Source organism: Lottia gigantea (genome assembly GCF_000327385.1).
Source record: "Lottia gigantea unplaced genomic scaffold LOTGIsca_79, whole genome shotgun sequence".
In the NCBI taxonomy this organism is placed as follows: domain Eukaryota; kingdom Metazoa; phylum Mollusca; class Gastropoda; family Lottiidae; genus Lottia; species Lottia gigantea.
The window spans coordinates 769526-783105 of record NW_008710630.1 but is presented as its reverse complement, the minus strand read 5'-3'; the positions used below and the strand labels follow the sequence as shown (position 1 = coordinate 783105).

The 13580-nt window shown below is 35.2% G+C and overlaps 3 protein-coding genes across 3 annotated transcripts; 1 reads left to right on the top strand and 2 right to left on the bottom strand.

The window, feature by feature from the left end:
• Positions 1-519: 519 nt before the first annotated feature.
• LOTGIDRAFT_196769 (hypothetical protein) lies at positions 520-2089 on the bottom strand. The gene is made up of 2 exons (XM_009066721.1): positions 2066-2089; positions 520-1734 (listed from the first exon to the last, which is right to left on the bottom strand). The coding sequence occupies exon 2, from the start codon at positions 1690-1692 to the stop codon at positions 814-816; it is 879 nt and encodes a 292-aa protein (XP_009064969.1). The 5' UTR covers positions 1693-1734; positions 2066-2089; the 3' UTR covers positions 520-813.
• Positions 2090-2790: 701 nt separating this feature from the next.
• On the top strand, positions 2791-6323 carry LOTGIDRAFT_168807 (hypothetical protein; the record flags this gene model as incomplete). Its single annotated transcript, XM_009066720.1, has 7 exons — positions 2791-2936; positions 3316-3454; positions 3804-3892; positions 4440-4507; positions 5041-5191; positions 5810-5911; positions 6269-6323. The coding sequence occupies 7 exons, from the start codon at positions 2791-2793 to the stop codon at positions 6321-6323; spliced, it is 750 nt and encodes a 249-aa protein (XP_009064968.1).
• Positions 6324-9605: 3282 nt separating this feature from the next.
• Positions 9606-12266, bottom strand: LOTGIDRAFT_73042 (hypothetical protein; the record flags this gene model as incomplete). The annotated part of the gene is made up of 6 exons (XM_009066656.1): positions 9606-9660; positions 9993-10129; positions 10414-10576; positions 10998-11107; positions 11442-11626; positions 12113-12266. Coding segments are annotated over 6 exons (804 nt in total), but the record flags the coding sequence as incomplete, so codon positions are not given.
• Positions 12267-13580: the final 1314 nt, after the last annotated feature.

Sequence of the window (13580 nt, the reverse complement as noted above, 5' to 3'; positions counted from 1 at the left end):
TAGTTTCTTTGTCAAACCCACACTAGTTTCTTTGTCAAAACCAACTAGTTTCTATGTCAAACCCTAAAGTTTCTTTTGTCAAACCCAACTGTTTTCCTTGTCAACTTTTGTCAAACCCAAACTAGTTTCTTTTGTCAAAACCAAACTAGTTTCTTTTGTCAAAACCAAACTAGTTTCTTTTGTCAAAGACGTTTCTTTGTAAAGATCCTATTTCATTGAAAATATCCTAAGAAAAGAATTTGTTAGTTTTGAATATTGAGCAATACCATCCGACAGAATAGATCACAAGCCATTATTGTGAAACCAGGACCCAGTTCCCTAAAAGAATTCATAGCCCTACTCAGTTCAGGTGTGATTCAAACTCATGAGCAAAACTTTCTAAGCAGGTACACACGTTCATAGAATTGCAAGAGCTATTACAAAGTTACAACACTCCTTAAATCATAATGCCATGCAGTCAGGAAGGAGGGAAATTTGCCATGAAGGAGTATATGGAGATGGAAAACAAATTACAATGCTAAAATAAATGAACATTATATTTACATAAAGATACTATTTACAAAACAAACTAGGAATATTTACTAGTAGTTTCATGATGGGTGAGGAAAACATCCAGAGACATTTTAAAACCTGAACACACAGAATAATCAAAGAAAGATATTGATGGACTTCCAAGGACTATTCAAAACACAAACAGTCAATGTTATTTTGCAGTAGACTAATTGTACACATACTTATTACTTATCTAACCTGATTTACTTCAGATCACACCCAATGTACATGATTATCTTTGCTACTGTCATTACACCAGTATTAACACTGTATCGCTGCACCATCTAACTTAGCCTCTAGCCCAACTCCAGACCCAGAGAAACCAGAAGCTCCCCTCTGTAAATAAATAATATCTTTATCTTGAAGCTTTTCACCATTGATGGGATCCAACATGTCTTTTCTGATGAGCTTTTCAACACAGTCCACTGTCACTACACATCCTGATGGTCTTAAAACAGCACATGGAACCGAATTTCCCAATACATCATTAGTGACCGCGCACACATATCGTGCAGTTTTTGTAATCAATGCTGTTTTGGTGTCGCCATCTTTAATTTCTGTAAATTTAACAGGTATCAAATCCTTCATTTTGATTGGCTTTTCACTCATCGGACATCTGACCTTTTCGTCTGGTTTTTTAACCTTTGTAGGTTCAGCAGACGGCGTGAGATTTGGTATCCAGAAACTGGGTAATACTTTCTCTTTGCCATTTTTCATATTACACAGACTGCTAGTACTTGGTTTACTTTCTTCGCTTTTATTACCGACTCCAACGATCGGATTGGTTTCTCTATCTATGAATTTCTGTGTGTTCTTAGCAGTTTCTGCATCAATTAGGCTTTGGTCATCCTTTTGTGCTTTCTCTTTCTGTTTCTCAAACGCTTTCATCTGCCTTGCAATTTCCCTTTTCTTATGAATGATGTATTCCAAGATGGCTTCCTTATCATACAAATACCCTTGTGGCGTAACAACTGGATTTTTGCAGGGTTGTAAAGTCAAACAACAGCAATCAAATTCTTTAACAGAATCTTTGCCGAATCGAACCTCTTTGCTTCCATAACCGGAAGCGTTTGTATCTTTCTTACGCTCATGGTAGGTGTAAACAGTTCCTGCTGTACTGTTTCTTGCGTGACGAGTCATCTTAGCCTTTCAGTTCCAGTCTCTTTAAACAGTCCGTTTAATCTGAAATAAAAAGAAGTATGTACAATTAAAAACAAGTGAGCCTGTGTCGAAGGCTAACTGGAAGCTTTTTTTGTAACACATTATCTATTGTAATAAGACTATTCCTTTGAATGTAGGCCTATTCCGCTTTGATCTATGGTGGACTTGTCTTGAGTTCAGTTGAGTTGAGTTTGAGTCAAGTTTTGAGAGTTTCACAAAGAAAAGACCTCTAAAAACCCAGTATATTTGATGAATTATTGAGTTCAACATTCAACTCTTCCTAAGGAGTATGTCCCAGTTGCAAATATCTGCCTAATCCCCTTTAAAAGCTGGAATAACGTGTTTTTCTTACAAATTGTTTTCTTCAGTCTTGTTTTATCAACAGGAAGTAGATTTTTTGATAACCTTGACCTTCAAAATCGTCCATATCCTATGCCTATAGGTCATTTCGGACAATTAACGATTTTGACTTCTTGAATCCTCACTATTTTCGACAGTTCGTTGATTTTACAACTTTTCTACGTTTTGATTGCGAATTTGTGTATATATGTACATGTATTGTGTATTGTAGTTGTTTTTGAAGGTTTTCCAACAAAAGGTGTACGAAATGGCATGCCAATTCAACTTCCGGTTAAATGACCTTGAAGTTAAAAACCAAAAGTAGAGCACATGTAAACATAAAAATTGTTCGTCTGTAATTACTTCATGGTTGCTGTCAACAGATTCTGAATAGACGTGACTTCTTGTATTTCCCTCTATAATAGATTGTCAACTGTTCCACTTCCTATCTGAAGGAAGTGTCAGGAATATCTTGGCTAACTCGCCTGTTGAAGCTGTTGCGGCTGGAAGGATCTGCTCTACCCTGCTCTGCTCTGCTCTGGCTCTACTTGGCTTCTCTTCTTAAGACACCGACCGAGCATTGGGCACTGATAGTGAAAGCTCTACAACTTCTAAGCCAACATCTTGTTTTCCCTAAACCCTTCCAAAACTCAAATCAAAAGTCATGTACTTGTGGCAATAAGGTGTTAATGTTAAAGAAATCAACCCATCTCCTAGCCCAGCTAAGCATTGATTAAAATGTTTTTGCTGAATAAATTGAGAGCAAAAGCTGAATCCTTTGATTCGTTAACAAAGCCAAAAACAGTTGTAACAGAACGTGAGATATATGAATATTTGAGTCAAGAAAATGGGATGATTCGCTTGAAAAGAGCTTTTGACAAAAGGTAAGCACTAGTCTTCTAGAACAGTGCTGTTTTCGCCGGAGACCATTTTACCACATATTGTTTGTTTCAAAATGACATTGGTACAGTAAAGAATACAATACAAAAATTAGGTATTAGTGGGTGAAAGCTGACACCGGGCTGACTCTAGGAAGCACTGACACAGGCATCAAAATTGTTCTTACCTTGAGGAAGATTCGACCCACGGCACCTAATTGCCTTGCAGACAACAATCCAACTCGCTACTTACTGAGCTATTCCACTGCCACAATAAGACAGCACTCTAACCCAGCGTTAGAGGTTTATGGTAGGTTTATGTAGGCCTATGTGTGTTTTCACTTTTAAATGAAGCCTATTTAAAAACAATTTTGATATTTTTCAGTAATGGTGAACTAAGTCCAGAATTAAATTTCTATTTTGAAAATTACGCCAATCAAAGTTCAGCTAAAGCTATATTCTTTGTTTCATCTTTGTATGCCTACAACAAAAATAAGAAACTTATTCCACCAAACTTGCCAAAGGTTGGTAATTTTCTCATTTTTTAAAAAGAATTTTGGAATGATTTCAAGACAGGCTTTCCCTTGGAAATATTTATATCATTAAGAACAGTGGCATAGGGTTGAATCCAGGACAGACATCTACTAAACATCCCTCAACCATAAATGAACTCACCAACACATGTGCTTTTACTATGAATAAGATACAATGTTAGAAGAATTCATTTTGCTAAATCAGGGTGGATTTTCTTTACCAGTCAAATCATTCCTTGGTTGAATCCAATTTGCAATTTTTTTTCATATATGTATTGCCAAGTAGGCCTACTATTCTATTAAACATCAATTTTTATCATATTTTATGAAATTTTTTCAGAAGGAACAGTTCAAGACAATAATTAAGAATAGCTTGAAGGATTCTGTTTTGATTTCAGTCCGATATTTTTCACTCCTTGCCCTCAGTTTGTAAGTATCTGTAATTTGATTGGTTAATAAAGCTAATTTTTAAATTGCTTATACTAATTTGACCAATCAGATGACTGGAACTATAGAATCATTTTAAGTTAAGAAAAGCACTAAACTGATTGGTTGATAACATTGAATTTCAAATTGTGTTTAATGTTTGACCAATCAAATTACTGGAAAATTAAAATCATCTGCAAGTATTCCAGTCCACTTCCTATGTTAATGGGTATGAATAATACAGGAAAGATCAATACCAAGATGTTATAAAGGATCCTCAAGAACCTACATAACATTGTTGTCCCTGTAAAATATAGTTGTTTTCTGTAATGGGTATGGATAATCTGGAAATGACTGATACCAAGAGTTTTGTCCAAGGACTAGCTGGTAGAAACAATGCTCATGAACTGAAGTTGTTATCGTGGACAAATAATGCAGGAAAGATGGTAATGGATATTCTGGCAAGACGTTTGACCATGAACCAGCTGTTAAACAGATCCTTGAGAACCTCTAAGAAGTATACTTATTTTCCATATATTTTATTTTCCAGTGGCATCACAGAAACTATCGGTGTTTATAGAAACAAAACTTCACCTTTAGAATTTGTTTTTGTTTGTGGTAAGTATTATTTTCCTCCATTTTGAATCTGAAGATAGTTTTCTTTCCTAAAGGAAATGCTTTCACCTATTCCTTGCAAACATATTAATAAAAAATCATAATTTAGCCCTTTCATGCACTGGCATGCTCAGACAACTTAGCTAGATCTGTCTGTGTCCCTACTGAAGTTTGACAAGTAGAGATGTTCAGACAACTGATCTATTTCAGCCTGTGTCACTACTGAAGTTTGACAAGTAGTGATCTTCAGATAGCTGATCTATTTCAGCCTGTATCCCTACTGAAGTTTGACAAGTAGAGATCTTCAGACAACTGATCTATTTCAGCCTGTGTCACTACTGAAGTTTGACAAGTAGTGATCTTCAGATAGCTGATCTATTTCAGCCTGTATCCCTACTGAAGTTTGACAAGTAGAGATCTTCAGACAACTGATCTATTTCAGCCTGTGTCCCTACTGAAGTTTGACAAGTAGAGATCTTCAGATATAAATGGTCTATTTTTGCAACCAACAATCTTTCCCTTTCATTGTTATTTAGGTTTGATGTCTGGTATAGTCAGTGGCTTGCAGTATGAAGCTAAGCCTCCCGAATTACCAAAAGTTATAGCAAACAAGATGCAAGTGCCTTTGAAGCCTATAACTCGTATGGTTGCTATTAGAAACGGTATTTTAAATGGTGCTTTTATGGGGTAAGTGTCTTCATTGTATTTCAACTCTTGTCTCTGATCAGTAGACTATTTTTAAACCCCTTTTTTCTCACTAAGCAAGAATGAATTCAGAGCCTCAGTGAACTATTTGTAAACCATGCCCTTTTTATACGCCCACATCTCTCTATGTGGACGTATACTGTCGGTCTGTCTGTCAACATTTGCTTGTAAACGCTCTAATAACTAGCTTTTTTGATGGAATCAAATGAAATTCGGTATGTGTTGAGCTATTTTCGACAGTTAGAAGCCCTTGCCCCAAAATCTTCTTTATTTACCATCCGCATGCCGTGGTGGGTGTGTATGGCTGTGGTCTACTATCTTTTAGTTTGAGATAGAAAAAAGTTCTCATTTAGCTAGGATAAATTCTGAGCTCTTTTTTACAAAAATCTTAAAGGCCAGCAAACACTGAATGTTCTTTTGATAGAATGTAACAGAATGTATCTGGATATGTAGTTACATAAGTTGAATTTTTATCACAACTCAAGCCTCAAGCCAACTTCTACAGTGTTATCATAAATTTGTAGTGAGCACATGATACGATACGGCCCAGAACAATAAAATGAAATACTCCATTTATTACATTTTGTAATTATATTACAGATTATTATTTGGTGTTATGTTTACGTACGTGGCAGGAATAACTGGTACGTCTCAAGAAAATAGACATTTCTGGAATGTTCAGACTAAATTACGTGAGCAAAAGTAAGTGTAAGAAAATAATCGTTTCTCCATGGCAGGAAAACAAATACCATCTTTAACCACTGCAAAGGAAAGGCTGAGTTGACAAACCATTGAATCATTAACCATGCTTTGGTACTATTCAATTGAAGCTAGAATTTGTACAGAACTAACCAATCCAGCACTACCAAAATGTTTTGTCATTTTAAAGTTTGTTCATGTTCTCTTACTATTGTCGACAAGTAAACATGCAAATATCAATTTTAGCAGATTACTGTAAGATTGACTCAAACCCTAATGCCTGTGGCGGTGCTTTTGTAACATTACTTAAAAACAATGTTACGACCTAAAATTCCTAATATGAATGAATGTGTTTTTCAGAGAGAAGGAGTTAGCATTGAATCTTGGTGCCGCCAGAAACGAGGAACTATTGTAAATGAAGGGCCAACACTCCTAGAGTAGCCATCTTGGTAACCAAGGAGATGACTGACCAGCTGATCCAAGTGGCTTTAATTTGATTGGGTGAAATGAATGTGTTTTGATGGTTTAGACAACAAGGCAAGGATTTTTTGCAGTTGAACATGAATTTTGACAATTTGTTCATTGTTACATAATTTTGGGGTATGGGGTATTGCCTCCATGTAACTAAGGCCACATTGACCGCTTTTTGGGTGAGAATTATGACTGTGAGGAGGCCAATGTCATGGCAACATACCTGAAACATATACGTATAGTTTGATTTGAGTGAACTATATTTTGGTTAAACAATAATCAATTTTTTTAAAGATTTGGTTTGGTTTCTTGAAAAGGAAAATATTCAGGGCTCAATTCCGGCATAGTTTGAGTTTATACCTTCAGATTTTTTAATCCGCTTCACCCTGTCAGTGTTGCAGGTCGGAGGGGCCTATCGCAACACATCGATTCACCATTATATCGTACCAGAACTAGCAATTACAGACAATCTGTGGGTTTAAAAACATAACTCTATTTGTCAAAAGTTGTATTTAATGAATACAGTAAAAAATGCAATGATATTTAAATAATCAGTAAAAAATGTTAAAAAAAAAATATAAAAAGCAACACTAACAATGATATCATTATGCTCAAATTTATCACAAAATTCTAAAAAATATACTTCACAATCTCCAGGTTTTGCCGATCTTTTGGGGGGAAAATTCTTAAGATAAGGCTTAAATGACATCAACACTAGACAATGCACAAGAGTGGATTGCTCCCTTTCTGAGATATATGACCCAGAGTTGAGTGATGTCTATTGCTCTTAAGCTAGCAAAAGCATAAGCATCCAAGTGAACCACTCTCTCAGATGTAACCCAGAGTTAGGTGATGTCTGATTGTTCTAACACTGACAATAGTACAACAGTAGACCACTCCAGGTAAGATAACCCAGAACGAGTGATGTCTGGTGTTTCTATAAACAGACAATTTTACAACAGTGAACCACACTCTATTATATAACCCAGAGTTAGGTGCCATCATTTTTCACTATGAATTTCTTTGCTAATTGTGTTAATGCAAATCTTGCAAAACCTGACATTGTGAAAATAAATACACATAAAAAGTTTGTTACATTTACCACCAACGGTGTTCACATAATGCAAACGTTTTATACACTATTGCTGGACGACATGAAGTTGATATGTACAATGAGCATAAAAATAACTTATAAAACTTTCAGATCTTGTAAGTACAGGGCAATAATAAAAATACAAAAGTCTCGTTTTCAAAGTTTTTTTTAGATTTTGTAAGTACAGGAGCCATAAAAAAAAATACAAAAGTCTCCTTTTCATGTGCAAAAGGAACTGAAGACAAATTCTTGAAAGTTTTTTTTGGCTAAAAATATAAAGCTTTTTTCAGATCTTTTAAGTATAGGGCAGTAATAAAAATATAAAAGTCACATCCTCATGTACAAAAGGATAGCAGACGTGCTCGTATGAGATTCTATTAGACATAAATCTGCATCAACAATTAATATCAGTATAAATAAGAAAGTTTGATCCTCAAGTACAGTGAAAATAAAGCAATTCTCATTGGTCTACAGACTAGTTTCCATAGCTGATTCGACCAATCAAATGCGATGTACCAAAGCATATAGTTATACCAATGAAGCATGACAAAGCATATTTTAGCAGCAAGGGTCAAGGACACAAGTTCACATTAATTTACAATAAGGTATTAAATATACAGCGTGCTATGTACAGAGGGGTGTTTTAAACCGACAAGGCTGGATTTCACTCTATAGTGGACAAAACACCCCTTATTTTGTAAATGAACTCTTTTAAACATGTGAGAGCCTTTAAGTAGCTATAATGAAAATGCATTAGCGGAAAAGTCCACTATCAGACTAGGTATTCAACTACTGTTTCACTTAATAGTCAATGATTAGTTCTGTTAAGTATTTTGGGGTAATTTTTACTATTCTAAATTTTAATCATAAAGCCTAAAAGTTGCTTTAAAAGCCTATAAAAATAATGGATAAAAAGTAAAAAGTTACTAAAGACAAAACCTGAAACATATGTTCAGAGGTAGCTTCCTCAAATTGTAAAAAAAAAAAAATCATGTAAAAAATTTTGATGACATTTTGAAATTTAAAAAATAAAATTTTGATTCACAAAAATGGTGACTAAAAATAAACTTTTCAACACATAAAAATATAAAATTGAAATATAAAACATTACAAAATAACTAAATGAAATTGAGTTTTTTAAGTGTATTTCATGCTAAGTGCTAGGTAATTGCACTTTCCTCATTTAAAAAATGTCTGCCTATTATGTGCTAGATAATTAATATTAACATTGTCATTTGTTCAGCTTTCATTATAATATCTAAGTAGTTATTATGCACTTTAAATTTTTGGTTCCAAGAATTTTGGCAAGAAACACAAAATAAGTAGTAAAAATTCAAATCATTTTTGGTATTTCCCTTTTTCTTTGGCACTTTAACGATGACGTCTTCTGATCGAGTTGTTTTTCTGGATTCCATTTTATCTTTGGGATTATCTCCTTCCATTTTTGGCAAAATGTATTATTTTTTATACAAATTATGATAATACAAAAATTGATCTGGATAATATCTTACAGTAGATATGGCTGCAAATTTGACGTTTAAAATGTTTTATTTGTCAGTCATGTCTGACTCGGATTGAATAGAAATGAGCATGAAGTTTCTTGTTGTGACGTGTACATATGTACAAAAGACATAACTTGATTGACCAACTACACCAGTCAAGAAAATTTCTATGGCACAAAAATCAGATATTAAAAAACAACCAATCAATTTCAAAGTTGAAGGTCACGTGTGCTGTGCAAATAAATGAGTTCCCTTTTCCACAAAATCGACTAACCATATTTTGCTAATCTGGCAACACAGCAATATTAGTGAGAGCTAATCAACCAATCATTTCTATCAACTATTTCGTTGGCACTTCAAAGTTCAAAGGTGAAATGCACTATGCGTCAACAAAATCTTATAGCACAAATTCTTCCAATCATTTCCAAGTATTCCATTGAGTTCAAAGGTCAAATCCCATATATGCACTAAGCATCAACAAAATCTGTTAGCACAAAATTCAACCAATCATTTCCAAGTATTCAGTTGATCCACCGATTTCGACAGAGTTCAGCAAAGGTCGAGTATCATCGCTGCTGGAAGTTTTATCCTCGGAACTTATTAATGTTTGTAATTCAGAGTCTATTTGGGAGAAAGTTGGTCGTTCATTAGGAGCTTGACTCCAGCACTTTAACATTATATCATAACTAAAATAGAGAATAGAATTAATTAGAACTCAATTGCAGAGATGTGCTTTGGATAAAAAATCCTCTTCAGGACATTTGATAGTCCATGAAAGAGTAATGCCAAGATGTCTGACCATGGACCAGTTGGTACAAAGGATCCTCGTGAACCTAAGTTGTTGAAAAGAGTTCATCTCATGCTCGAGACAAGCTTCGATTATGTAATCCTCATCTGGTTTGAAACATCAGTCTCTTAAGTCCAGTTTTGGACTGATTTGGAATCCAGTTATGCCACAACCAACGCTTCCAAGAGTTGGGATTTGAAGATTTGAACCATAAAAAGAAAGAGTACTTACATAGGTTGTGTACATTGTTTAGGTTTCTTCATTCTTTTACCATCATCTAAATACTGAACTAAATCATTACTGTCTACATCAGGATAGGGAGTTACTCCCCTTGTCAATAATTCCCATAATACAACACCATACGCCCACTGGAATGGAAGGTACAATGATTTAGATCACATAATCAACAGAGACTTGTTTGTTGGGATGGGCATTGGTCAGAAAAGACAGGGCTTTGTACTTTTAGGGTAGAGGCATTCCTGACCCTTTGGACATCATAATTTTTGATGGATGTAGCAAAGGAAATTTGATCGTTAACATTGGGTATTATTTGCTTGGTTACATTGAACAAATGGTGGTTGTGGGGTCGTGTGAAAGTCTTTCTATCCATGGAATTAGCCACAAGTATTCAACGGAAAATTTCTCTACTTACCACATCTGATTTGTGAGAGAAGACGAAGTTTTCAATGGTTTCTGGTGCCAGCCATTTCATAAGTGATTTGCCGACACTATCAGTTGATGTATAATAGTCTTTATTAAATAATGTTTTAGTTATACCACAATCAGTGAGCTGGATCTTCTTATCTTCACTTACACTAGAAATATTTTACAAATTTATCAGGGAAATTTATTAAAATGAGGCAACATCATGCTGTGTGCAATGAGTGAAATTTTGCCAAGACAGCAGCATTAGCCTCCTTTTCTTCTTATCTTCACTTACACTAGAAATATCAGGAAAATTTATAAAAAATGGCGTTTTACACCCTCTATTTCTGCACCTGACTGAGGCAACACCATGCAGTGTGCAATGAGTGAAATTTTGCCAAGACAGCAGCATTAACCTCCTTTTCATTTTCCTACTGTTGAGGGATCTTTAATTGTGCATTGCCTGTATATCACAGAACCCACATCTTAGTTTCTCAAATGTCTATATGCTTTGAGACCAATTTTGACCCGTCCTGTCAATGACTGTTTATCCAGAACACATTTGGGATGAGTTGTTGAGTTGATACTTACATACAATTTCTAGCAGCTAAGTTTCTGTGTATGACTTTAACATCCTCTAAATAGACCATACCTTTAACTATCTGACTGGCGAAATCTAATAATTCCAATACTGTTAAATTCTGGAATTATACAGAGTTTTACTTAGTTGCCTTGCAGTGTGCGATGAGGGAAATAACATATTGCCTTGACAGCAAAATCCAAAATAACTGTTTGAAGATGTAACTAATTGCAATTATGCTTGTATCACATAGGACCTTTACGATTTATGACATCATGAAACCCTTAGTTTTAGTGGAATTGCAGGAACCACAGACGTCTAATTGAAAATTGGAATGGTACAAATTGATGCTCTCAGTGTTCCTGATACATATAAAAAATTTAGATAAACTCTTTACGATCCCTTTAAGCTAAAAAAAGTAAACATATCTTCATATCCAACTCTGAGTTACCCACCTTTGATGGTTCTCTAATGTAACTTTTGAGATCTTCTGTTGCCATGAAGGGCATGATAATTAAGGGGTCGTCGCTAACGGTGACACAGACACCAACTAACGGCAGAATATTTGGATGTTGTAAATCTTTTAAAACCACCGTGTCTTGTAAAAATGTCTGGATTGTTTCGCTGTCATTTCCTTTACCTGAAACGCAAATCAGAAACAGATGGATGAACAAAATTGGCGGGCAAACAAAGCTTGCGTGTTCTACTTGCCTGAACTGAATGAAGTATTGGAAACTGGCAACACCATGTAGTGTGCAATGAGGGAAATATTGCTAAGAAAAGTGCAATAGTCAACTCTTCTTCAATTTCAAACCGTCAAAGAAACTTGAATTGCAAACAGTAGTATTTAGGGATATGAGAAAGGTTTCATGTTATTGTTTCTGGTCAGATAGAGGTTGAGCGTGATTGGAACAGATTCCAACTGCCCTCAATCCAATGGTACCGAAGTGGAATGTGTCACATTCAAAATGTTTCCATCTATTTCTACTCTGCCATTTTGAATTCTGTCTTCACCTACTATCTTTTTGGCACATGGAACGTGTTCGGAACTCTGTTCCAACATGTTGCTTCGGTTGTTTCCAAGAATCGTGCGACCCCTAGCACAATAAAAAGGGAAATAACTCACATTGTAAAGTTTTAACTGCTACTTGAACTTGCTTTTCATCTGGTGATCTTTGATACTGGGCTTTATATACTGCTCCGAAATTACCTTTTCCTATCAACTCTCCTACGTCTAATTTACTGCGTGGAACCAGTAAAGCTGTAATATTCTGTCTGACAGCAGCATCTTCAAATTTGGATAATAACTCACTGATATATGGGCCAGAATCTATCAAAATATAAATATAATCATTGAAAATATTAATAGACATAGTTTTCCAATATAAAAAAATAAAAAATTAGGCCTAGGATGGAACAGATGGATTGAGATATCATAGAAAGTGATTTTGTGGCTTCAATTTCAGGGAAGGGGGTGTTTTACTTCCCTAAAATGTACAGGTATGGAGGTAACAGGTACTTCATTTAGAAATTGGAAGAAGAGCTATCTGCAATGAATCTGGATTTAGGGGGAGGTAATGTTTTACTTCTCCAATATGTACAGATCTAGGTTCGAACTGATACTTCATTAAGAAATTGGACGAAAAGTTTTCTTGTGGTTCCCATTTGCTAGATGGTTTTTCTTCTGTTAATTTTTAGACTTACCTTTATCCTCTATCAAACCATTCATATCAGCTTTCACTGAGACATGATTCAACCCAATTTCTTCCTCTTCCTTCTGTCCCTCATAATCCTTCAATACATCTGGTATATAACTATCACTCGGCCCGTGTTTACGGTGTTTTTTAATGACACAGAAAGCTAGCAATGCTATAATAGCTATGATGGGTAGAACTACGCCTAGTATGATCCCCAGAGCTATTGGTTTCTCGTTGTTTTCAACCTCGTAATATTGTAAATATCCTACATCTTCTTTTAGATTTCCAATCTGCAGCTGTAAATGAAATGAAATGAAAGTCCATGTAGTGTGCAATGAGGGGAATTTTGCTTAAATAGCAACATAAGCCTACTATTTTTCGCTTTTAAAATGAGGTACTTAAACTCTTGAGCACTGAGTGTGAATAAAATGCCATATACTGGGAAATACAAGTAATATAACTTGAAGTGTATGACGTTAACATTATGTGATGTCACTTGGTTACGTCTGCATCACCAGCTGCTCAGGTGTATATCACCTAATTATATGACCAGTAGAGCTGTAACTGGTATTGAATGGACTGACAAAACAAGCTATAATATATCAGACACAAGTTTGATTCAGTTCAGCACTGAAACAAACAGGCACCCACCCTTTAATGGACCATGATATACTAAGATTTATTACCTGTACAACTGCCTTGCCGTTATCAATATCTACAGGTTTTACAGGGGGTTCACAAGTAATAGCGGAGTCGGTCGAGGCTGTGTTAATACATTCTTCAGATCCTACATACACCACTACGTTAGACATTAACGGATTTACGCTGCGGAATTGACCCTGAAAAATATTAATACAACTTCAATATAGGCTACCAATGATTTTGATCAAGGAACTT